Raw genomic sequence first — 24,657 nt, 5'->3', positions numbered from 1 at the left:
GCAATTAAAAGGCAAAGAACATTTATTTGGATCAAAGAATTGTCATTTGCAATACACAGAAATTAGGTAGAAAACCTAAAATGTGCCCCAAGGAAGTATAAAGATGAGAGATTTTTATGGAAGAAAAAGATATGTAAATGGTTAAAGAGTGGATTATTGTTAACAAACATAAACTTCCTGGCTATACATAATTGATTACTGAGTCCCTAAAAAGGAGGAAAAGGGAACCAAACCATTCTACTCTTGAATAAAAGTTCATCCTCATCAGTTCCTGAGATCCAGATGACATCTCAGACAATTGCTTGTTTGATGGTTTTTTAAAACAGTTGCTTTTGGCCTAGTTCAAAGATCTTTGACCTACAAAAGAAGACTAGTGATGCAATTTCTCTGGAATAACTTACCCACTCCATTTTAAAAATGGCTTCCCAGGTAAACTTTTCACATAGACAACTAAGAATATATCCACTGTAGTCATTTTGCTACAGAGCTACTGCTTTGACATATTGTGCTGAGTCTTTTGAGATAGAACTGTATCTGATGTGATCATATCATAACGTGATTTCTGTTTTACTATGGCAGAGTAAAGCAAAATTTCCAAGTATTTATCCTTTTAGATTTTGTGATATGAAAAGCAAATAAATAAGAACTGGCAGAAATATTATCAGCAGCAAATTCAAAGAGAGAAATGGTCAATGAGAGAAATGAAAGTTTCCAAGAATTCAGAGGGTTTGACTTAGAATCATTCTTAACCCCACACAGAGGCTTGATGAGAGAAAAGGGAAGTCAACAAAATACTGAGAAATCTCTCATGGCTCTGGCAGGAGGTGGGTGGGTATAGGCAGTCCTGTTGGAGCTCTGGGAATTCCAGGTGTATGGAAGCCCTTCCCTGAATATGTGACAGCGTCGTCTTGTAGAGATTGGAGATCACTGTTTTGGTTTGTCCACACTGGAAAAGAAGTAGAGAAGGAAGATAGAGTAGCGATAAAACCTAGTGCTGATTATCTTTAACAGTAAACTGGAAGTTAGCAGAACCCCTGACAGAAGGGAACATATACAAACCTGTCTCTTTGGAACATAGTAAGTGGAAGAAAGGACACATTGTGAGCCACAGGTGACAGGGCTACCCTTATCTTACTCATGGGCTGGGTCAGGGTGAAGGGAGGTGAAGTGTTAACTGGAATAAAAGTCTCAGTAATAATTAGACAAAGAATTTATTAGGTAATCAAAATGAGGATTTGAACCTGGGAAGAAGTCAGACAGATTTTTACTTTGTCAGAACAGCCCTAGCAATCATACATTTGAGTTTAATTTATATAGAGGGAACAGTGAGTCATTGAAGTCAAAAATGTAATTATTCTTGGGGGTCGGGGGAAAGAGCTTTTGGTCCCAGGTTATTTTGACCTATATATATGTTGATACACCAGAGAAAGCAATTGCTGGGGGTTTTAATCACCCCCCTGTTTTCTAAAGAATGTGCTGTTGAGATTGAAGTCTGGGTACCTGTTGCCCTGATCATCATCTTTTTTTTTTTTTAAAGATTGATTTATTTATACAAGAGCTGGGGTACAGTCAGAGGCGCGGGAGGGTGAGAGAATTCACCAGAGACAGAGTGGGGAACAGAACAGGCAGATGAAGACACTGCTGAGGGGAGCAGTGGGTGAGGCAGGAGAGGTCTGCCATGTGAGTTTCTCCCTGGTGGGCCAGGAATTGAACCCGCGCTTCAGAGCCTGCGGACATCTTCACAGCACGGCACTCAACCTGCTGCGCCACCGCCACCTGGGAGGCCTGGCCCTAATCTACTTAATGAGGTTCCTTGGTCTTTAGTTGGGGTTGAAGGACTGGTTTACCTGCAGGCAGTAGATTTTTGCATAGCTGCTTCATCAGCTTCAAGTCTAAGTCAGTGGTCTTGCAGTCTTGTCAGCTTGACCAGGGATAGTGGGGAGGGTTTCCCAGGATACTTACGATTTGGAGGAAATGGAATGACTGCAAAGGAGGATGAGAACATCTTGGGCTGACTCTGCCTGCTGGGAAGGAAATCTCATAAGAAGTGAGGGAATTAAAAAATATTGGGGACGGAAAGGAATGAGTCATGGGAAGAAAAGAGAGACTTTGAGCCACTGTAATCCTAGCCCAAGTGAGCTACTTGTTCCCTTTTCCCTCTTTCATACTCCGTAAGCCCCTTTCCCCCAACACACGTGCAGAGGCTGCTAGAATGCATCCCTAAGCTACACAGTAACACAAAGGAGCCCCTCAGGACATCCCTGTGAAGCGTGAGCCAGTAAGGGGACATGGCCAGACCTGTGCACCCATAGCATGATGGAGAGAAGGGCACAGTGTGTATTATGGAAAGAAACTGTTAATAAAAGAAGAGAATATCCAAGTAAACTGTTAAGGAGTACGCTGTTAAGAACCCGGGTTTCATTAAATGCAGGTTTAGAAATGATATAATAAAATGACAGTGAAGTGAAAGGGAAAAAATAGAGTCAGAGCCACATTGAAAACCAAGCTGCAGAACAAATAAATTAGAAGCAGCTAGTTACAGAATAGTCATAGCTGAAAAATTAACTTACCCAGAGAGGAAAAGCTTGAAGTATTTACAGTGCAAAAACTTCTGCAGAATGAGTATAGAAGAAAGAGAAAGATTTGAAGCAGCAGGTAAAAATGATGGGTGAGGGACTAGACTTCAGGAGGCAGAGCTGAGGTAGGAGTATGAGCCTTTCTTTTTTATGTTCAAGTTTCTCTGGGAATTTTAGCGTTTGGTTGTAGAGAATTGACTGCTTTAAGATATCACTCATTTGGAAATGTGGGAGCACTGACAAATTGGTGAAAATGAATGTTCATGTTCTTCTTAGAAGAATAACAATGAGCTGAAAGATTTATTTATAGCTTGAGAGACCAGGAAAATTCCCCTTTAAAGCAATTTATTTCCTGGCATTGATACTGAAAGCTCCCTTCCCCTACCACATGATGATTTCGATGCCTTGCAGAAATGGATCTTTTGCTAAATACTGACCTGCTGATCTCAGGGTCAGCACTTTGCTGTTTTTCCTACAACCAGAGCTCACTATGTGGGAAAGGTTTTGTGGAGGGAAAAAAAAAGATTTTTTTTTTTCTCTGTCAGATAACTGTGGTTAATCTTTTACCTTTTCTATTTTAAAACAAATTCCTTCAATAAATTTGGGTGATAGGTTAGCTTGAAAGAAAAGCAAACAGTTCTAGTGACATTTACTGTCACTGACTAGAAAACTGAACTTTCATTCCTTGCATCCCCATCAGGTACAGTTTAGAATCTTTACATTGCAGTTTGCTGTGGAGAGTAGACCATAGAACAGAAATTGGTTGTTGGAATGGACTTGTCATGAATTATTCATTCATTACCTAGTGCCTTGGAAATCAGCTGGAGGAAGTAGCTAGTCCAGTTTGATCACAGGAGTGAATGCTGAGGGCTCCAGCAAGCCCACACACGTCAAGTAGCCAGACGACGTGCTTTTGCTGACTGCTGTAGGGCTGCAGCTGCTGTGCAGGCAGAACCTAAGGAGCATGCTGCTGGGAAGAGCTGCACTTAGAACTCAGATGCATTTTGCTGGAAAATGAAGCTTCAGGTAGGAGAAGTGCCCTGTCAGCAGAGGTTGGATTTCTCATTAATTTTAGGAATGGCATTTGTGGATTTGTGGAACAAATCTATACAGAACTGGAATTTGACAAGGGTGCCTCACTATTAAGAAGCATAGTAATTTAATTCCATTTTTAAGGATGTGCTTTGTTTCTAACATAATGGTTTTTGAAATTATGAAAGGTATGCGTAAGCGAAATAAACATTAAAGTAGGTAAAGTATAGCATTTTTTTTCATGATATCCTCCTACTCTTGGTATAAAAAAATGCTTTTTTTAATTGATGTAATATTGCCCATATGGTTTAAGTCTTGCAATTATGACTTTGGAAAATCCTGAGAAAGACTATTTTGTTTGTAATTTGAATGAGCTCAGCTGCAGACTCCATTGTATTTTCTAGAGGAAGTATTGTTTTCAGAAAGCACCTTAAAGCATTCATTCTGGAAGGATTTTTTAGCTGCTCATACGCTGGAAAATGATAGAAAACGGGACAGTAACAAAGGGTCTTTGTTACTTATCGTGTGTGTGTGTGTGTGTGTGTGTGTGTGTGTGTGTGTCCCTGCCAGACTTGTAATTTCATTTGGTAAGGACATTCTAATGTTCCATTTGCTTGTCTGTCTTATTTTATATGTATGCTGTCTGTTAACTTTGCTTAGCTTATGAGATGCTTTTGAGCTGTGGGAACAAAATAGTAAAGATAAAGAGAATTAGCATCAGGGGATCTGGGTCAATTTGGATATACGTATTTCATCATGAAATATTCTTTGTAGTTTTGAAAGTCTTAGTAAACCAACACCCCCTGAACACGTACACTCTGAGCTCTGAGACAACCAGAGAAGACAGACAGCCTTGTTCTGCAAAGTCTTAAGACTTTTCATAAGGGGGAGCTCTCTGTTTTATGTTCCCAAGGATTTAGAATAATATTTGGCACATGGTAGATGGTAAAGAAATGTGTTCTCTGAGTACAATTGAATAGTCTTTCATAAAGATTACTTGCTTATACAACCACATAGGCAGTATTTACAGTGTTATAATTTCTATTACAACTTTTAGAGCAAATGCATTCTGATTTTTATTGATAAAGGTTTTCCAGCTAATTTCAAGGGTATATGTAATTATTGGATCTATTAAGTGGCAGAAATTAAAAATCTGTTTATTTTACTATTTGTATAATTAAGTTTTTTTAAAAAAAAATCACCGAATACAAAACATTTTTCCCCCAATACAATGTTCATAGTCAGCAAATGAAAATGAAAATTATTTAATAAAAAATGCATTAGGAGGGCCTCCCTGGTGGCGCAGAGGGTTGAGTGCAGTGCTGTGAAGCTGCCTGCAACCTCTGCAGCGAGAGTTCAATTCCTAGCTGGCCAGGGAGAGACCCACATGGCGTGGCAGACCTCTCCTGCTACCCTCAGCAGTGTCTTTGGTCCGTCTGCCTGTTCTGCTCCCTGCTCTGTCTGGTGAATCCTCTCACCCTCCCACGCCTCTGGCCTGTACCACAGTTCTTGTATAACTACAAATAAATCTTTAAAAAGTGTATTAGGAAAATATTGTATTCATCATTATATTTCTAGGAAGATTATCATTCAAATCATTTGTGACATTTTAAAAAGCATTTAATTTATCAGCCTATATCAGAAAGAGTTTTAGAAATATAAACCTATTCATAATTTTAGGGGTAAGTTTAAAACTACATTATGTCTGGTACTGACTAAGCAGGGCAACACGTTCCCCATAAATACAACCACATTTAAGAGCTCAGAGGAACCAAAGGGTCATCTCTGATAGTTTCTCTCCTCCACTCCCTTTCACACAAGCCCTATTTATAAAGACTAAAACCAAAATCCAGAGAATATAAATGAATGACCCAGGAACAAGTATTTAGCTATTAGGGCCATATGCTTCATCATCCCACATGACTTCTAGTTGAGTGTTACTTCATTATTGCCACATTAAAACGTTAAAAAATAAAGTAGATATTCACATTACTGTAAATTTGGACTATATTGTTTTATTAAAGACAGTTATTGATGCATTTTGCATTACTTTAAATAAATTGATTTAGTTCATCTGTTGAAAGAGTTTTAATAAACTGTAGGCTTTCCCCTTTAGTTTTTGTGGTGTAATTTTTTTTTTCTGAGTAAAAATTGTAATGACATTTAAAATGAGCCGTAAACTTAATTTTAAATTTGAACTTTCTCTAAAATGATATCTTATGCCATTTAAAAAAATTCCTTAAAGCTACCTAGGCTTTGCTTTTATTTTTGCGATAGATGTAGATTATTTTATAATTTTTCAAAATCATTTTTTGCCCACTATATTAGTATGTTTGGACTACCATAATGAAACTGTGTGTGTAGACAAAGAAGTGAACCCTGGTCCTCTTCTCTGAAGATCACCAATTCTATCAGATAAGGGCCCTGCTGTTACTACTTTATTTAACATTAATTTTGTGCTATTTTCAAATATGGCCACATTGGGGTCTAGGACTTCAATCTGTGAATTTTGGGATATGTAATTCAATTGATTCACTGATCAGGGCAATATTTTTCCCCAGCACCATTCCTTATGTCCTCTTGTCACTTCCTGCTCCCCCTCTTGTCCTGCTTCTCTTCCTTCTTAACCTCTGAGCCCTTAGGAAGTTTGTTGATGTCCAGTAGTTTTTGAAAATGTTTTACATTGTCCAGTTATCTGTTATATGAATAGCCAATATTTGTTTTTATTGTTCTGACTTACTTTGCTACATTTAATTCTTATGTCCTCCATTTTGTTAAAAATGGCTGCATTTCAAACTTTCTTGTAGCTATATAACATTCCATGGTATTGATGTATCACCTTTTTTGATCCATGTGTCCACTGAAGGAGATTTAGGCTGCTTCCATGTCCTAGCTATTATAAATAATTCTTCTGTGGTTATTGTGGGACAAACACTATTTTTGTTGATGATTTCATATTCTGCCCATGAGTGGGATTGCCAGTACAGTACTTCTATTTTCAGTTTTTGAAGGGGTAAATCCAGATTGCTTTCCATAATGGTTTCACCAGCTCACATTCTTATCAATAGTGTAATAGTTTTTCTTTTTCTCTGCATCTTCTCCAGCACTCACAGGCTGTGATTTTTTTTTTCTTTCAAATGTGTGGTGTAATGAAAAATACTTGGTCTTTGTTCCTGGTTTCTGGCACCAAATGATTTTGGAATTTCTTGAGTAATAGGTGTGTCTTTTGTTATTTATAACGAACCTTTCAACATACCTGAATTTATGTTAATGAGGTGATCCCTGGTGTATCCCCAGATAGCTTCAGGATGGGACTGGTCACCAGAAAGATCAACCACATGAATAGAAGGTTGGGACTTTCAGTCCCATTCCCCCACCTTAGGGGAGCAAAGAGGGGTTAGGAATGGAGGACAGTTACCAATGCCAGTACCTACATAATGAAATCTGGATTTAGAAATCCCCTAATTAATGGTTTTTAGGAACTTTCAAGTTTGAGAACACATACATATGCAAGGTGGTACATTCCAACTCCACAGGGAGAGAAGCTCTGCCCTCTCAATGTAAGTACATATACCCATTAGTACTCACTTCTCAGTCTTCCCTTCCCAAGCCCTTGGCTATCACTAATTTATTTTCTGACCACATAGTTTTGTCTGTCCTGTATATTTTATGTAAATGGAACCACACACTATATAACTTTTTGTGTCTGCCTTCTTTCATTGGGAATAATATTTTCAGAGTTTATCCATGTTGTAGAATGTGTTAATATTTCATTACTTTTTATGGCTGAATAATATTCCTTTGTTTTGATATATGGTCACGCTGTATTGGTCAACAGTGGACTGTATATACAACAGTGGTGCCAGTAAGCTATCCCATAGAGCCTTAGGTGTGTATTGGTTATATCATCTAGGTCTGTGTAATTATACTCTATGATGTTTGCACAATGATGAAATTTCCTAACTGCACATTTCTTAGAATGTATGCCAGTCATTAAGTGACATTAAATGATTAAATCACTTTATGTACAGTACTGTATATATATTTTTTCATTTCTCCATTGATGAACTTTTGAGTATTTCCCCCCCCCCCTTGGAGTATCTTGATTTGTGTTTGCATGGTATATATTTTTTTATTCCTTTATTTTTAACCTACTATATCATCAGAATGAATTTCTTATAGACAGCATATAGTTGATCATTGAAAAGTTATTCCTGGGCCTCCCTAGTGGTGCAGTGGGTTGAGCGCTGCACTGTGAAGCTGCCTGCAGCCTCTGCAGCACTGGTTCGATCCCTGGCCAGGGAGATACCCACAGGGCACGGAAGACCTCTCCTGTCTCGCCCACTGCTCCCCTCAGCAGTGTCTTCGGTCGTTCTGCTCCCTGCTCTGTCTCTGGTGAATTCTCTCACCCTCCCATGCCTCTGGCCTGTACCCCAGTTCTTGTATAAATAAATAAATCTTTAAAAAAAAGTTATTCCTGCCCATTTCTGTTTTTTATTTGTTGTGATTATGGCATGTGCACTTAATGCAATCATTGCCATGTTTATTTTGATTTTAACTATTGATATCTGTATTTTTTTGTTTGAATTGCAAGATACATACTTTTACAATCTATTTAGAATCAATATTTTGCTACTTAATTTGGAATGTAGAAACTTTACCACAATGTAGAAAATATTTACCTTTGCCCTTTATCCTCTACTTTTCTTATATGTTACATCTACATACTTTGAAAACCCTGGATGGAATGTTATTGTTTAAATTTCACCTATCAAACCTACTTTGAAGAAGTCAAGAGAAAACAATCTTTTTTTTTTTTTTTAAAGATTTATTTATTTTATTTGTACAAGCACTGGGTACAGTCAGAAGCGCGGGAGGGTGAGAATATTCACCAGAGCCAGAGTGGGGAACAGAACAGGCAGACCGACGAAATTCACTGCTGAGGGGAGCAAGCGGGCGTGGCAGGAGAGGTCTGCGTGCCATGTGGGTCCCTCGCCGCAGCCGGAGATCTGCGCTGCAAAAGCTGTGGGCAGCTTCCTAGCCCAGCACTCAACTACTGCGCCACCAGGGGAGAGCCACAATCAATTGTTTTTTACCAAACACTTAGACTTTCTGTGGCCCTTTCTTTATTGCTGATATCCCACATTTTCTTCTGGTATCATTTCCCTTTTATTTGAAGAACTTCCTTTAAGCAAATTCTTTTAGAGTGGCTATATTGACTGTTAGTCTTCATTGTCATTCTTTATTTCCTCTTTCATTCCTAAAGGGTATTTTTTACCAGCTATTCATTTCTGAGTAGACAATTCTTCATTGTCATCACTTCACAACTTCTTTTTTTTCTAATATTTTATTTTATATAATTCTTACATCATTTTTGCACAATGTATGCATTTTCATTTTGGTTATATTCCCTATACAATTGAACCCCCTTATTTTGACCCTAATCCTTCCTCTCCCCATCCGCCCCCCACCCCCTAGTGTGTCTCTGGTTTATAGTTGCTTGTTGACTTTGATTTTTTTCTTCATTATAGTCTTTTTCCTGGTCCCTTATTTAGGTTTTCTATATTCTGCTATGAGTGAGACCATTGGGTATTTTTCTTTTTCTTTCTGGCTTATTTTGCTGAGCGTGATCCCTTCTAGCACCATCCATGTTACTGCAAATTGAATGTGTTTACCTTTTTAGATTGCTGAGTAATATTCCACTGTGTATATGTACCACATCTTCTTGATCCAGTCATCTATTTTTGGGCATTTGGGTTGTTTCCATAGCTTAGCTATTGTAAATAAGTACTTGACAACTTCTTACTGGTCACATTGGTTCCTGATTCAGTCATTTGAATCATTCTTCTTTTTCTTACAGTTAATTCCATTTGGAGTTCATTCAGGTTCTGAATCTGTAGGTTTATATCTTTCTCCAAATTTAGGAAAATTTTAGCTAGTTCTTTAAATATTTTTCAGTACAATACTGTTTTCTTCCTTTTTAAATTCCAGTGACATGGTTATTACATCATTTGTTTTTGCTTAAGGTCCCTCCCTATATTTTCAAAATCATTTTTCTTTGTTGTTTATACTGAATATATTTTTCAATTGAGTTCTTAATTATTTTCTTCTGTTTTTGTTATATATTAATCTACTGTTAGACTTCTTTTCCTTTGCTATTGAGTCTATTTTCTATGTCAAGAATTTTGCGGGGCTTCCCTGGTGGCACAAGGGGTTAAGCACCACACTATGAAGCAATGTGAAGCCTCTGCAGCACAAGTTCAATCCCCAGCCGGCCAGGGACCTACCCACATGGCACTGCAGACCTCTCCTGGCACGCCTGCTGCTCCCCTCAGCAGTGTATTTCTATAAATCTGCCTGTTCTGTTCCCCACTCTGCCTCTGGTGAATCCTCTCACCCCCCACACCTCTGGCCTGTACCCCAGCTCTTATATGCATAAATAAATCTTTAAAAAAAAAAAGTGTTGCGATTGCTTATTGGAGCATTTTTGTATTAGCTGCTTATTAAAGTCTTTGCCAGGTAATTTAAACCATCTCTGTCATCTTCTGATTAGTGTAATTTTGTTATTGGTGTCCCACCCTTTATTTTTAGTCTCTGTGTGTTTATGTATTTGAAATGTTATTCTTGTAGGCAGCATGTAGTTGTATCCTGCTTTTATATTTACCTTTTCATTACGATTTTTAATCACACACATATAAATACACATATACATGTATGTGTATTTATAGTTAAACTTTTATATTATGAAATAATTGTATATTCATATACAGTTGTAAAAATGATACAGCATGACCTCATGTATCCTTTATCTAATACCACCCAGTAGTAACATCTTAGAAAGCTATAATGCAGTATCACAACCGGGATACTGACATTGCTATAGTTAAGATACAGAACATTTCCATTACCACAGGGATCCCTCAGGTGCCTCTACATAGCCACACCCAATTTCCTCCTGCCCCTGCTCCCACCTTAACCACCAACAAGCCCTGACCTATTCTCATTTTCTCCGATTTTATCTTTTGGGATTCTCCTTTTTTATTAAGTGTAATTCTTTTGAGATCTCATTTTTACCACTAAGCTGTATCCCATGGTAGGTATACCACAGTGTTTTTTTAAATGTTGAAGGTCATTTGGTTGAACAAAAACTGCTATTAATATCATGCACATGTTTTCATTTCTCTGATATAAATGCCCAGAAGAGCAGTGATTTCATGTTAAGTGCATGTTTGGAAATTGCATCTTTAAATTTTAAAGAAGCTTCTAAATTGTTTTCTAGAGTCAGTGTGACAGTTTACATTCCTACATGCAATATATGTGACATAGTTTCTCTACCAGCATTTGTTTGATGTCACTGTTTTTATTTTCGCCATTCTAATAGGTGTATAGTGATATCTCATGATTTAATTTGCATTTTCCTAATGGCTACTGATGTTGAATGTCTCTTATGCTTTTTTGCCATCTGAGTAGTATCTCCATTGCACTGTCTTTCCATTGTTTTCTTTACCTATTTTCTAAGTGAATTAATTTTTTTGTTCAGTTTTCAGAATTTGCACATGTAATTGTAGGAGGAAAGCATTTAGTTTTTCATCATTAGATTATTATTACCTGTAGATTGTTTGTAGATACATTTAATCAAGTTTAGAAAGTTCCTCTCTATTATTTTCATGTGTTTTCTTGCCATTTGAATATCTTCGTTGAAGCAATGTCTGTTCAGAACATTTGCTTATTTTAAAATTATTTTTATTACTGAATTTATAACCATTGTTTAGATACTATATAGTCTAGCTATAAATCCCTCACTTGATATATTTAATAGATATTTCCTCTCATGCTGTAAATTTCTTTTCATTTTTTGACCGTCTTTTGGAATCTTTTTTTTTTTTTTAAGATTTATTTATTCAAGCACTGGGTACAGTCAGAAGCGCAGGGTGGTGAGAGAATTCACCAGAGCCAGAGCAGGGAACAGAACAGGGAGAGGGACTGAAGTACACTGCTGAGGGGAGCAGCGGGCGGCAGGAGAGGTCTGCGCACCATGTGGGACCCTCGCTGGTAGCCTGGGATCGAACTGGCCCTGCAGAGTCTGCGGGCAGCTTCGCAGCCCAGCTCGCAACCGCTGCACCACCAGGGGAGGCCCTTGACCGTCTTTTGAAACATAAACATTTTAATTTTGATGAAGTCCACTTAACAGTTAATCTGTTTTTTATTTTTGTCATTTATGGTTTTGTTGTCATGTTAAAGAATACTTTGCTTAATCCATAATCATGAAGATTTACTCCAGCATTTTACTATAAGAGTTAAATTTGGTTTTTATTTTATGGCCTGGTTAATTAATTTTGAGTTTTTATATTGTGTTGTTACAAAATACGAGTTTTTATAATTTTTGTGTTTGGTGTGAAGAAGAGAATCAAGTTTCATTTGTGTGCATGTGTATGTCCAATTGTCCCAACCTCATTTATTGAAATAAACTATTATTTATCCAGTAACTTGTTTTACACTCTTTGAAAATTATCTAGCTGGATTGTTAAATACTGTAATTAATATGGTGCAATATGTCTACCTTTTCATTTTTTTAATATATAATATATATACATGTTTTGTTTCTCCTTTACTGTTTTCTTTTGCACGAAGTGATTTTTTTTTAAGTTATTTCTTAGTGCTTGCAGTATACATTTTTTTCCTAAACAGACTCTGCTTCAGATTCATAAAATTTATTTCTTCTTTCAAGATTTATTTATTTATGCATACAACAGCTGGGGTACAGGCCAGAGGTATGGGTGGGGGTGAGAGTATTCACCAGAGACAGAGTGGGGAACACTGCTGAGGGGAGCAGAGGGTAAAACAGGAGAGGTCTGCCTCGCCATGTGGGTTGCTCCCTGGCCGGCCGGGATCGAACTCGTGCTGCAGAGGCTTCGGGTTGCTTCATAGTGCGGTGCTTAACCCTTTGCGCCACCAGGGAGGCCCAGATTCATAGAATTTAATTCCATTAAAATATGTGGACATTATTCCTATGTACTCCTGTTCCTTCTTCCCTTTCTTTATTTTTATTTTTTTTTTTTTTAGAGGCATGTTTTATTTATTTATTTATTTTATTTTATTTGTTTGTTTGTTCATTTTGTTTATACATGCACTGGGTACAGTCAGAAGTGCGGGAGGGCGAGGGAATTCACCAGAGCCAGAGCGGGGAGCAGAGCAGGCAGAAGGACCGAGGTACACTGCTGAGGGGAGCAGCGGGCGGCAGGAGAGGTCTGCGCGCCATGTGGGACCCTCCTCCAGTGGCCGGGGAGCAGCCGGGGATCGAACCGGCGCCGCAGAGGCTGCGGGCAGCTTCGCAACCCAGCGCTCAACTGCTGCGCCACCGGGGAGGCCCATCTTCTTCCCTTTCTTTAATATCATCATACATTTGTGTATTTTTTATCAACACAATTTATCATTGCAGTTATTACTTTATATAACTGTCTCTTAAATAAAAGAAAGGAGAACATGTATTATTTATAGAGTTTATTATTTTAAAGTTATTTACCCTTTCTCATTCTCTTCATTTATTTTTGTGGGTTAGAATTGCCATTTGTCATTATTTCCTTACACTTAGTACTTATCCATTGCTTTTGCTTGTTATTGTCAATATAGTATTACATTATCTATGTTGTAGGTCCAACAATACAGTTAAATACACATTTTTATAAAATTCCTTTTTAAAACATTTTAGAAAAGAGGGATGCATGTATATTGTCTTTCATAGTTATATAATTAGTTTTACTGGCATTCTTTGTAATTTTTATGTGGTTTCTAATTACTATTTGGTGTTAACTTGCTCTCAGCCTGAAGAACTTCTCTTTAGTATTTCTTTTAAGGTGTATCTCTGCTGGCAGCACATTCTTTGAGTTTTGGTTTTTCTGGGAATATCTTCATTTTTGAAAATAGGTTCACTTAATATAGTATTCTTGTTGACATTCTTTTTGTTACAGTTTTTTAAATTCGTCTTTCTCCAGTTTTCAGGTTCCATAGTTTTTGATGAGAAGTCATTGTTAGTCTTTAGGGGGTTCCTTTGTATATATGATGAGATATTTTTCTCTTGCTGCTTTTAAAATTTTCTCTGTATTTCAGCCTGTTAATTTGGTTGTCTGAGTGTGGTTCCCTTCCTTTTATTATGCAGTTTAATTTAGGTTTTTGAGTGTGCAGAGTGATGTTTTCCTCAAATTTGGGGACTTTTCAGCCATTATTTATTTTTGTCTCCTTTCTCTTCTTTCCCCCTGGTACTCCCATTGTGCATATGTTGGTGCTCTTAATTATGTTCCACTTTTTTCTAAGACAAAATAGTCTGAGGAAGTGAGAATTTTTAGCTGGGTCCATTTCTGGAGAGTTCTGTCAGTAGGATTGGGTATTAGGTAGGCAGTAGTGTCTGTTACACATAGGTTTTTTTTTTCTTAAATTTTGTGTTTTTTTAGTGGCCAGTTCTGGTCAGTGTCTCAGTAGAACTCCCACATGAAGTTATTTTGTTTAACTCTTTTATACAGAATCTTAAAAACTTGCTTAGACATCTCACTTCATTATCTTCTTATTAATTCTTGGCTTCTACTTTCCAGGATGTGTTTAGTCTTTGGGTCTTTGTTTTGCCCCAAGGTATAGTCTATTGGAGCCATACATGGACTTGCAAAACATCATTGACAGTGCTGATTAAGTTGTGAAATGTTTCTTATTTTTTCAGCAGAGCTTCCCTTTATCTTTGTGATTTGGTAACATTTTACTTTCACAAAAATTTTCTTTCTCACACCTTCAGACTAAGTCTTTCCCAATGTATGTATCCTGATTGATTTATTTGTATTAAATTAACTGTAGCCTCACTGCCATCTTTTAAACAGAAACTTACTTTTATAATAGTCCTGATTTACTTTTGAAAAAATGAGTCATAGCTTTTATGGATTATTCTGGCTCAGGATTTTAAATGAAACTTCTGTCTTAAAGTGTGGTTTGGCATCAGCACCAAGGAGTCATCTGAGAGCTTATTGAAAATGCAGACTCTCAACCTATTTCAGACCTAACAAGTCACAATCTGTTTGCATTTTAGCCAGATCCCTAAATGATTCAAGTGCACAGAGTTCGAGAAGCACTAGTCTAAGGGACACAACAATGAGAAGAGCTGAGGTCTGAGGCGCTCTCTTGTTTAATGTAGTTAAAAAGAATTCACCAAAGGGACATGGAGATAAAGACAAGCCAGGAAGTATATGCATCACAGTGTGCTTTTGCTGGTGCCTTCTATTAGGATGGAGCTGTTGTGAGATTGTCATATCTCCCAGGGTACAAGTGGTAGCATCCTCTAATCAGGACTAGACATTTTACAGATTGTGTAGAAGTAATCTGTCAAAGTTTTTATTGAGCATTGAAGCTTATACCTAGAATAAAACTTTTCCTCTTTGGTATGCCTAATCCCAGTTCTTGACATTGATATTTTCTAAACTATCTTCTGACTCAGAAATATGCCATTTGGATTGTAGGACAGATTGGTGTCACCCACTTTATGTAATATATCATATTTTTGCCATTCTTTCAACTTTTTCCTAGTTATATATTCCCTGCACAAATGGTTTCAAAGCAGTTCTCTTTTAACATTATCAGGCCTAGAAGTCAGAATTATTTTTGTCTCAGGCCTCCCTGGTGCAAGGGGTTAAATAAGCACAGCACTGTGAAGCCGTCCACTGGCCAGGGAGCTACCCACATGGTGCAGCGGACCCCTCCAGTCTAGCCCGCTGCTCCCCTCAGCAGTGTATTTCAGTCAGTCTGCCTCTTGTATTCCCCACTCTGTCCCTGGTGAATATCACCCTCCCCCCTTATCTTTGCCTGTATCCTAGCTCTTGTATGCATAAATAAATAAATCTTTAAAAAAAAGAATTATTTTTTGTCTCTGGTCTGTGCCTGACATGTTTATTTGCATATAGGAATCCCACAGTAAACAAATATGGAATAAATAAGTGAACAACTGATTTGAACTAATACTCAGATTTGCTTCCTAGAAGATAGGTCTGTTGTGTTCCTGAACTTATTAGATTTTCTGTACAAATAAATATAGCAATGTTTAATGGGGGGAAAATCAGATCTATATTGGGACTGAACTGTTTATTTTCCTACAAAATAATAGAGAAAGCAGCCCTAAATATGACTGCTTTCAGACTTTAAAACAACTGTATCTGGGCCTCCTTGGTGGCGCAAGGGTTAAGATGCAACCTATGAAGCTATCTACGGCCACTGCAACACGAGTTCGATTCCCGACCAGCCAGGGAGCAACCCACATGGCGCAGCAGACCTCTCCTGACTCATCTGCTGCTCCCCTCAGCAGTGTACTTCGGTCAATCTGCCTGTTCTGTTCCCCACTCTGTCTCTGGTGAATCCCCTCACACCCCATACCTCTGGCCTGTACCCCAGCTCTTATAAGCATAAATAAATAAATCTTTAAAAAAAAATAAAACTACTGTATATAATGGAACTTGTTATTTATTTGATTTTACCAATATAAAATATTGAATTGTTTTAATGGAAAATAAAAACTTTTGTTATTAAATTCATTTATCAAATTATATGGATAGAGCAACTTTTTTAAAATTTAATTTTTATTTATTTTGTGTGTGTGTGCGTGTGTGTGCATAGAAGAACTGGGGTGTAGACCAGAGGCATGGGGGTGGGTGGGGTGAGAGGATTCATCAGAGACAGAGTGGGGAGTAGAACAGGAGGATTTACTGAGATACACTGCTAAGGGGAGCAGTGGGAGAGACAGAAGAGGTCTGTTGTACAGTCTGTGGGTTAGCTCCTTGACTGGGGATGGAACTCAGGCAGTAGCAGTGATAGCACTGAGACTTAATCCCTAGACCACCGGGGAGGCACAAGATAGAGCAACCTTTATATCTGTCTAGAACCTCCTCTTGAATGTGTAGTAAGGCATTTATTGCCCTCATATTTTTACATTAATTCTAAATTCCTGTTCTTTTGTTAATTTAAGTTCCTTTAGCACAGGGACAGTTATTTTAGTCATCTTTGCTAAATTCTCCAGTAGCTGATAGCTAGCTAGTACAGAGTGATTTGTGCTCAGCAAATTGTAGTTGAAGGAATGACCTGTCAGTAGCCTTGTCATGATCAATTACTTGTTCTTTGCACGTTTTAATGCAAGCTTTATACTTAACACTGTTTGGTTTTCTTGCAGAATGAGAAGACTTTGGGACATTCCATGAGTCACTCAAGTAACATCTCTAAGGTAGAGTCCCACTGAAATATGCTAAATTTGTAGCGGGCTATTTTATATTTTTATACCTGGAATGTGTTTTTAGTGTTTTCTTTTTAGGACATAAAGTTCTGGATACATTTCTTTAATCTGCTCTGAAACCATACAAAAAAAGAATATAGCTATTTTGTGCTACTAGTGAGGCAATTTTAAGGGGGGGAAATGACTGATAGAAGAAACCCCCATTTCTTCCAATGGGAACCACTTGCTTTCAGATAAAAGATATTTAGAGAATTATCAGAGTATCTGTCACCTCAATTAGGTGACAGAAACAAAAAAATTAACTCTGGTGACGTAAATAATTATAGATTTATATGGTTTCAATGACAAAATGTCTGAATGTAGATGGGCCAAGGCTGACGCATTTGCTCACCGATGTTGCCAGAGACGAAGAGACTTTCTTTCTTCTCTTTGTCACCTTCCTTAGAATGTTGTCATCCTCATACTTAACACTTCAGGTTCTCAGGATGAGAGCTAGATCTCCCGGCACCATGGCGGTGGCCTTGGCAGGAATATGAATGATAAAGATGGAGAAGTCAGTCTGTCTTTTTCATCAGGAAGGCAGAAACTTAACCCAGAAGCCCCACACAACTGCCTGACATTTGTTTACATCTCACTGGCCAGAACTGAATCAGAAGGCCACTTCCAGCTGGACGGTCACCAGAACAAGGAGGGCTGAGAGGTTAAATTGGCCCTCAAACAGCACTGACATATGTATGGTGTAGTTACTTGAGTGGCCTGCCAAAGAGCTCAGCAGATGCCAGGTATGATCCAGGAGCCAGCAGACAAGTGTCTTGTGTAGTGAACTTGCTGCCTCTTTGCTCATATCTCAACCCAGACCGATTACTGTCTACATTTGGCTGTGGCCAATGCCTTGTCTGTGCAGTTATGTCCATGCAGGGACCTTGCAGAAATGGACCTTCTCTCATGTTTACACCAGTCAGTCACACACTGACACGAAAATCTGAACAGTGTGACAAAACCTGTCCTGCTGTCCAGGCCCACTAAGTACTCTGAAATAAACAGTCACAGTATATGCCCTTTTAATTTCCAAACTACAAAGATTTTTTCATTCATATAACCCTATTTTTTTAAACTAAAAGTACAGTCTAACAAATCCTCTGGGAAATTAATTAATCTGTTCTTTGGCGTATTTGTGATGTAATAACATCCATCATTTAGAGAGAGTGCCCCTTGCTTCATACTTGACCCTCTTTCCTTTCAGACCAGTCACTTAAGTCACAGGCCTCTGCCACCTCATAAGAATACCTTTTACCAAATACTCCCTCATAGTCTAACCTCCATTTCTTTTCTTTTGCTTTTCCTTCAACCATGAATGTAGGAGCTACAGAACTGAGCTCTAGAACTGTGTAGATCATTACTGTCTGAGTAAAATAACTGGTTGTGCCCTAACATGGTTTGAAGGAGCTGTCCAACACTTAAGCATCAAGAAAAATGAGAAGGTACAGATCCAGGTGACCTGTCTAGTTAAAACATATTAAACCTTTGGAAGCATGTAGTAGTACTCATTGCCTTGCCCCAATGGCTAAGGGCAGTTCTGAAAGAAGGTTAATATTATCCTGTACTTCAGATATATGCCTGTTTGTGGTTTTAGTAAAACTTTATATGAAAGAGAGCATAGTTATTAAAAAAAAAAAGCCTGTAAACTATTGGCTTATAGTATCTAGAGCAACATTTTATGGATTGAGCACAAGTCTGGGGAGTTGCTCCAGGTGGGCTTCCCAATTAGATGGATGAGGATTTACTAGCCATGTGGCTTTGAGGAAGGACACTTCTGAATTTTAATGTTTTGAACAGTAAAATTAGGGTAATAATACAACCTTCAGGGTTTTGGGCCTATATATGTTTGCAAGGAGCTATACGTATGTGGTCTTAGGAGATAATGTTTGTAAGGAGCACCTCACTTACTGTGGTGAGTTAGTAAATAGACTCTTGTCCGCCGTCCTTGCACCCTGGTGATTCCAGGATACTCCTTGGTTGTTATTTTGTGAATCAGCAAAGGCTGAACTTTATGCTTTAAACTAGAACTATGTAGATGATTACTGTCTACAATAATGCCATATGGGGGTTAAATTTAAGACAATTAATCAGAACTGTGGCTTTAATAGAATAGGCACCAAGGCATGCCTTTGCTTTTTATTTTCTTTTTTCTTGTACACGTATTTACTGTGTGTTCTCTGTGCCAGCCTAATTGCTGGCATAAAATAATGAAATAAACCAAGCATGGCCATTGGAGATTTCCTCCAGTCAGGATTGGAATTTTCTTTAAAAGCAGTTTTAGCTCCACAGTATAATGCATTTAGGAACAGGAGAAACAAGCATTAGGAAATGAAAACCTGAAAGTTTTATGGTGCGGAGCACAGCCAAAGAGGTTTGGGCCTTCTCCATCTTCAGAGGAAAATCTTAGGTCGTGTGTGCTCAGGTGACTTCCCACTGAACCCATTCAGCATGAAGTTTTTATGCAAAATGTACTCCTCCCTAAGTTAGTGTAATAACAATTTGTTAGGCATGAACCAGTGAAGTGGGGCTAGTGGATAGAAGGCAGGGCTGCTGTTAAAGAATGTGGTTTTTGAGAATGTAGTTTCTTATTATAGTAATTATAAAATGAACATGTTTTTTGAAGTCACTTTTAGACCATGATATGTAAAACTCTATCTTTAGTGTAGCAGGTGTGTCATACCCTTGAGATAGAAGATGGAAGAGAAGGACAGACCATTTATACTACCTGAATTCACTTGTCAGTAGACTTTTTCTGCTAACTCAGCCTCCAGCTGGGTTCAGTACTGGTTTGTGCTCATGTTAATCAGTCACCTTAATAAGTGACTTGCAGTCTGTGTTACGCTGTACAGTTTACTATTTGCTGCTTACTGGTTCTTGCATATGAAGTTAGAGGTTGAGAACAGGTGAAAGTAAACCTTCAGTCTGTCTCATAGTGTTCTATCTAGATTTGTGACAAAGTGATTGTTTCAGCATTTTTTTGAGGCTCCATCCTATGTTTCATTTTCGTCTCAGAAACTACAATCGGCTTTTATTTTTTAAAAAAATTTATTTATTTATGCATACAAGAACTGGGGTGTAAGGCAGAAGTGCAGGAGGTGAGAGGATTTACCAGAGACAGGGTTGGGAGCAGAACAAGCAGATGTACTGAAATACACTGCTGAGGGGAGCAGCGGGCGAGCCAGGAGAGGTCTGCTGTGCCATGTGGGTTGCTCCCTGGCCAGCTGGGGATCGAACTCATGCTGTAGAGGTTGGCAGTAGCTTGATCGTGTGCTGTCTTTAACCCCTGTGCCACCAGCGAGGCCTTGCAATCACCTTTTAAAGAAGGAAACAAACATTGGATGTATAAGAGACTGGTAGGTCTGTGGTAACTTACTGTCTTCAAAATGGGCATTGAGGTGCCATCCTCTGACAGAGTTGATAAAGAATATAAGGGTGTCTGTCAATTCTGATGGCACAGTTTTCACTCAGTACTTGACTTTGTTTTGATTAATAGTAATGATATCAGTGAATGCCATTTATTGACCCTCTGTGACAAGTACAGGATTTATGAAATCTGTCACCTCTTTCTAGTGGCCCATCCTAACCACCTCTAAATGGTCCCCTAGTCATATTTTCCTGTTTTATTTTCAATGGAGCATTTATCACTGTAAGGGTGTTTATTGAATTTTTTCCTATTGTCTTTGCCTTGTATGTGAGCTCTTCTGTCTTATTTAGGGATTAAGGGAACTCTTCAGAGCCAAAGATAGAAGCACTGAAGGTGCTCACTATATGTTTGTTGTACTTGACACTTTAAATCCTGCCCTCTTTGTTGTCACAGCTACCTTTTGGGCCCAGGCCTTCTCAACTACTGAAATAGCTTCCCCAGAGTTGCCTTAATTCTTCCCGCAACTTAAATCATCATCCTCCATCCCAGTAACCAGGTAAATAGGATCCTAATGCTTCTTTTTCAAACTTGGCGGTGACTTCTGACTTCACATTGATTGCATTTAGAATGAGATTCAAACTCCATACCTCGATGTGGTGGATCTACGGTGATCTGGCCCTGGCCACTTGCCTCCTCATCCAGTGGAGTGCCCCCTTAGTCAGCATGACCTAGGTACAGTGGCCACCTTGAAGGCTCTCAAAAAGGCTAAGGTCTGTCCTGCCTGCACACCTTTGTACATGCTGATCCCTCTAACTGGAATGCTTGAGAGGTTATTTCCTAATACTTGTTTCTCCTTCCCGTCTTAATTTCTTTTTTTTTTTAAAGATTTATTTATTTATTTATTTATTTATTTATTTATTTATTTATTTATTTATTTATTTATTTATTTATTTATATAAGCACTGGGTATAGTCAGAAGCGTGGGAGGGTGAGAGAATTCACCAGAGCCAGAGCAGGGAGCAGAACAGGCAGAAGGACCGAAGTACACTGCTGAGGGGAGCAGCGGGCGGCAGGAGAGGTCTGCGCACCATGTGGGACCCTCGCCAGTGGCCGGGGATCGAACTGGCATTGCAGAGGCTGCAGGCAGCTTTGCAACCCAGCGCTCAACCGCTGTGCCACCGGGGAGGCCCCCCGTCTTAATTTCTTTAGAGGAACTTTCCCTTGATACCTTACCTTAATCTGAGTGATACCACTCATTTGGGTGTTGCATTCTTTTCCTTTGTAGTTTCTAGCACAGTTTGTAATGATATTGTGGGAATATCTAGAAAATGCTTCTTTTTTAAGAAGTAGCAGAATTACTCCCAGGAAAAGACCTGTTTTGTTGACTGAGCGACTGAAGAAACTATGGTAGGATGCCCATGGATGCCTATCTCTGGAAAGATGGGCTTTTGAATGCATCTAGATTTTCACACAGCCCCTCCTGGCCTTTGCCCGGCTTAGGGTCCTTGGTCATGTCAGCCAGCTGACAGGTCCTGAAGCTGTGTTCCCCAGATGTGAGAAGTCTGCACCTCACCCTTACCTGTGTGCTACCTATGCAACTGTTTGCTTAGTCATTTTCTTTCAACCAATTCACTATATTAAAGTTGTTTACAGTGGAAAACATATACCATTATATAGTGTCTGAAATCATGTTTTTCATTTGCTTGTTTTCTCATGTAAAATTAAAACATAACTATTAAAAAATGCATTCTTCAGTTTGTCACCAAAACTCTTGCTTTGTTCCCCCACCACTGGTCCTGGTTCTGTTGTTGTTGTTGTTGTTTTTTTTTTTTTTTTTAAAGGCAAAGGCTTATATGACTTTTTTAAAAAAAGATTTATTTATTTATGCATATAAGAACTGGGGTGTAAGCCACAGGTGCGGTGGTGGGGATGGTGAGAGGATTCACCAGAGACAGAGCGGGGAGCAGATCAGGCGGATTGACTGAAATATACTGCTGAGGGTAGCAATGGGCCGGACAGGAGAGGTCTGCTGTGCCATGTGGGTCACCTTCCTGGCTGGGGATCTAACTCGTGCTGTAGTAGCTGTGGATTGCTTCATAGTGCTGATGCTTAACTTGCTCCACCAGGGAGGCGAAAGGTTCTGTTCTTTGTTAACTAGAGCTCTGACAGAGAAAGGGATTTAGGGGGTTGTGCAGTAGAAGGGAGAGAGGAGGCGGTATCACTGCTGTAGTGTGATCTGCAGCCTCTGCCTGTCAGTTTGCCATCTCTCCTAGGGTGACGTGGAGCACGGACTGAGGGGTATGCCTCTAGGTATCCTGAGTGGCCTTCGTGTAGACTTAGGTAATCGTGGAGGCTGTGGAAGGCCGCCACATCAGGGTGTTGTAACATGCATGATCCCTGTCCAGGGGTACATACCATTACTGTTCTTGACCCGCAGGCTATGCCATCACTTGGCACGAGGTGTCTTCCTCTCTAATGTTGACAAGAAGGCCCAATGTTTATGGGGATTGCAAAAGTTCAGATTTTGTCCAACTTTTAACTTTGTGCCAGACATTGTTCTTTGAATGCTCAGAGGAGAGAGGGAGCAAGCAGACCTCATAAAATACCTACAGATGGAGAAAACTGTTTATGAAAGTAAAAGGGTGGAGTAGAGAATTACAAGGGACTGAAGTTAGATGGACAGCTCAAGGAAGGCGTGGCTGAGGAGGGAATACTTAAGCAGGATGTAAAAGGGGAGATGGAATAGATCAGGATAGGATTTAACTGTAGAAGAAAACTCGTTTGTCACCTCCTTGGGAAATCCAGTACTTTGGGTGGAGATGAAAGGCAGATATTTGCACCCTTTACCACTGGAGGTGTTGACTGTCACATGACTGCCTGATTGCAGGGTGCCTGTAACTATGGGGCTTGTCCGGTGAGGACTGCTGTACTTCTTTAAGAGGAACATTAGAATTTCTTGAGGAGGCTTGAACTCCAGTTGGAATTTTTTTTTGATACCAGTAATTGGCTGAGGCCAGGCAAAGTGTAGGGGCTGATCTTTCTCAAGCCTCTGCCAATACCTGTCACAGTAGGCTTAGGTGTGTGAAGGGGCAGCACATAGATATGTCATTCATTTATCCTGTGGGAAGCATTCTCATTCAGACCTGGGAGTCAGCCGTGGTCCAGAGGACACAATTTTTTTTTTTTTTTAAATATTGGTTTGGTGCCATTTATTTATTTATTTATTTATTAAGGATTTATTTATTTATTTATACAAGCACTGGGTACAGTCAGAAGCGCGGGAGGGCGAGAGAATTCACCAGAGCCACAGCGGGGAGCAGAGCAGGCAGAAGGACCGAAGTACACTGCTGAGGGGAGCAGCGGGCGGCAGGAGAGGTCTGCGCGCCATGTGGGACCCTCCTCCGGTGGCCGGGGAGCAGCCGGGGATCGAACCGGCGCTGCAGAGGCTGCGGGCAGCTTCGCAACCCAGCGCTCAACTGCTGCGCCACCGGGGAGGCCCTGGAGGACACAATTTGTTAAGCAAGCTCATGACTGGCAGCACTTACCAGGAATGGTAAGCTGGTCACCCATCCTATACCCTGGAGCTTAGGAGCCCTCCAGGCAGCCAGGCAGGCTCACTGGGCTCACTAGGCTTCAGTGGTTGCTGAAGGCTGGTACCTTACACAGTATTTTATGGCTCTGTCTACTTTTGCTCAGATACCGTGAACATTATATGCCTCTGGTTGACCAAATATTCCAGGGTAGAAGTTAGATTGGACATGTTTACAGATGATTTAAGCTGTTGTACTTTTGTTTGACTGTCCTAGATCCCTCAAATATTTTCTAGGTACTGTTGCCATTAGACAGGAATGAGAGAGAGCAGAATGTCATATATCAAGAGGTAAATACCACTTTAGGAGGGAGGCTTGCCGACCATACACCTTGGTGTGGTTGTCAAGATTAGGGTGTGTTCCCTCTTTCCAAATACAAAGTTGGCCAGTGACAAACTTAAGTTATTCAGACTTAAGGTTAAGTATAAGGCAAAATGTACTTTCTAAATTTGTTTTGATGAAAGGAGCTATCCAAAGACAAGATACCTATTCTCTTGCAGCTGAAACGGGGAAGATTGGAGGAGGGAAATGGTGTGACGTGGTGGCAGCCTGCCTCCAGGACGGGCACCGTGCCACCTCTCTTTGTACCCTGATGGAGCACCATGGACAGGGTTTTGCTTTCTGACTCCTCTTTCGCAAAATTTGATCATACTTTTTGTATGTTTTTTAAATTTTTTTTTTCTTCTGGCTGGTTACAGTTTGGTTTTTGGCCAAAGCTTTAGACCAGCAATTTTCAAAATTTGATTCTGGGTCTCCTGGGGGAAGGGGCAAGATAAAACCAATTTTATAATAATAGTACGATGT

At 39.3% G+C, this 24,657-nt stretch overlaps 1 protein-coding gene across 5 annotated transcripts in view; it reads left to right on the top strand.

Annotated features, from left to right (window-relative positions):
• The window catches only part of MARCHF8 (membrane associated ring-CH-type finger 8), a 104,351-nt gene that overhangs the window by 61,620 nt on the left and 18,074 nt on the right, over positions 1-24,657 (top strand). For all 5 annotated transcript variants that reach the window (XM_037497514.2, XM_054690700.1, XM_054690699.1 and 2 more), the window contains one exon: positions 16,801-16,851. In XM_037497514.2, coding sequence (XP_037353411.1) covers positions 16,801-16,851 — 51 coding nt within the window. The remainder of the gene's footprint in view (positions 1-16,800; positions 16,852-24,657) is intronic.

Source organism: Talpa occidentalis, unplaced genomic scaffold, assembly GCF_014898055.3.
Source record: "Talpa occidentalis isolate TD23 unplaced genomic scaffold, MPIMG_talOcc4v2.1 talOcc4.8, whole genome shotgun sequence".
Lineage (NCBI taxonomy): Eukaryota > Metazoa > Chordata > Mammalia > Eulipotyphla > Talpidae > Talpa > Talpa occidentalis.
Note: the sequence above shows the minus strand (reverse complement) of the source record. Positions and strands in the feature narration are given on the sequence as shown.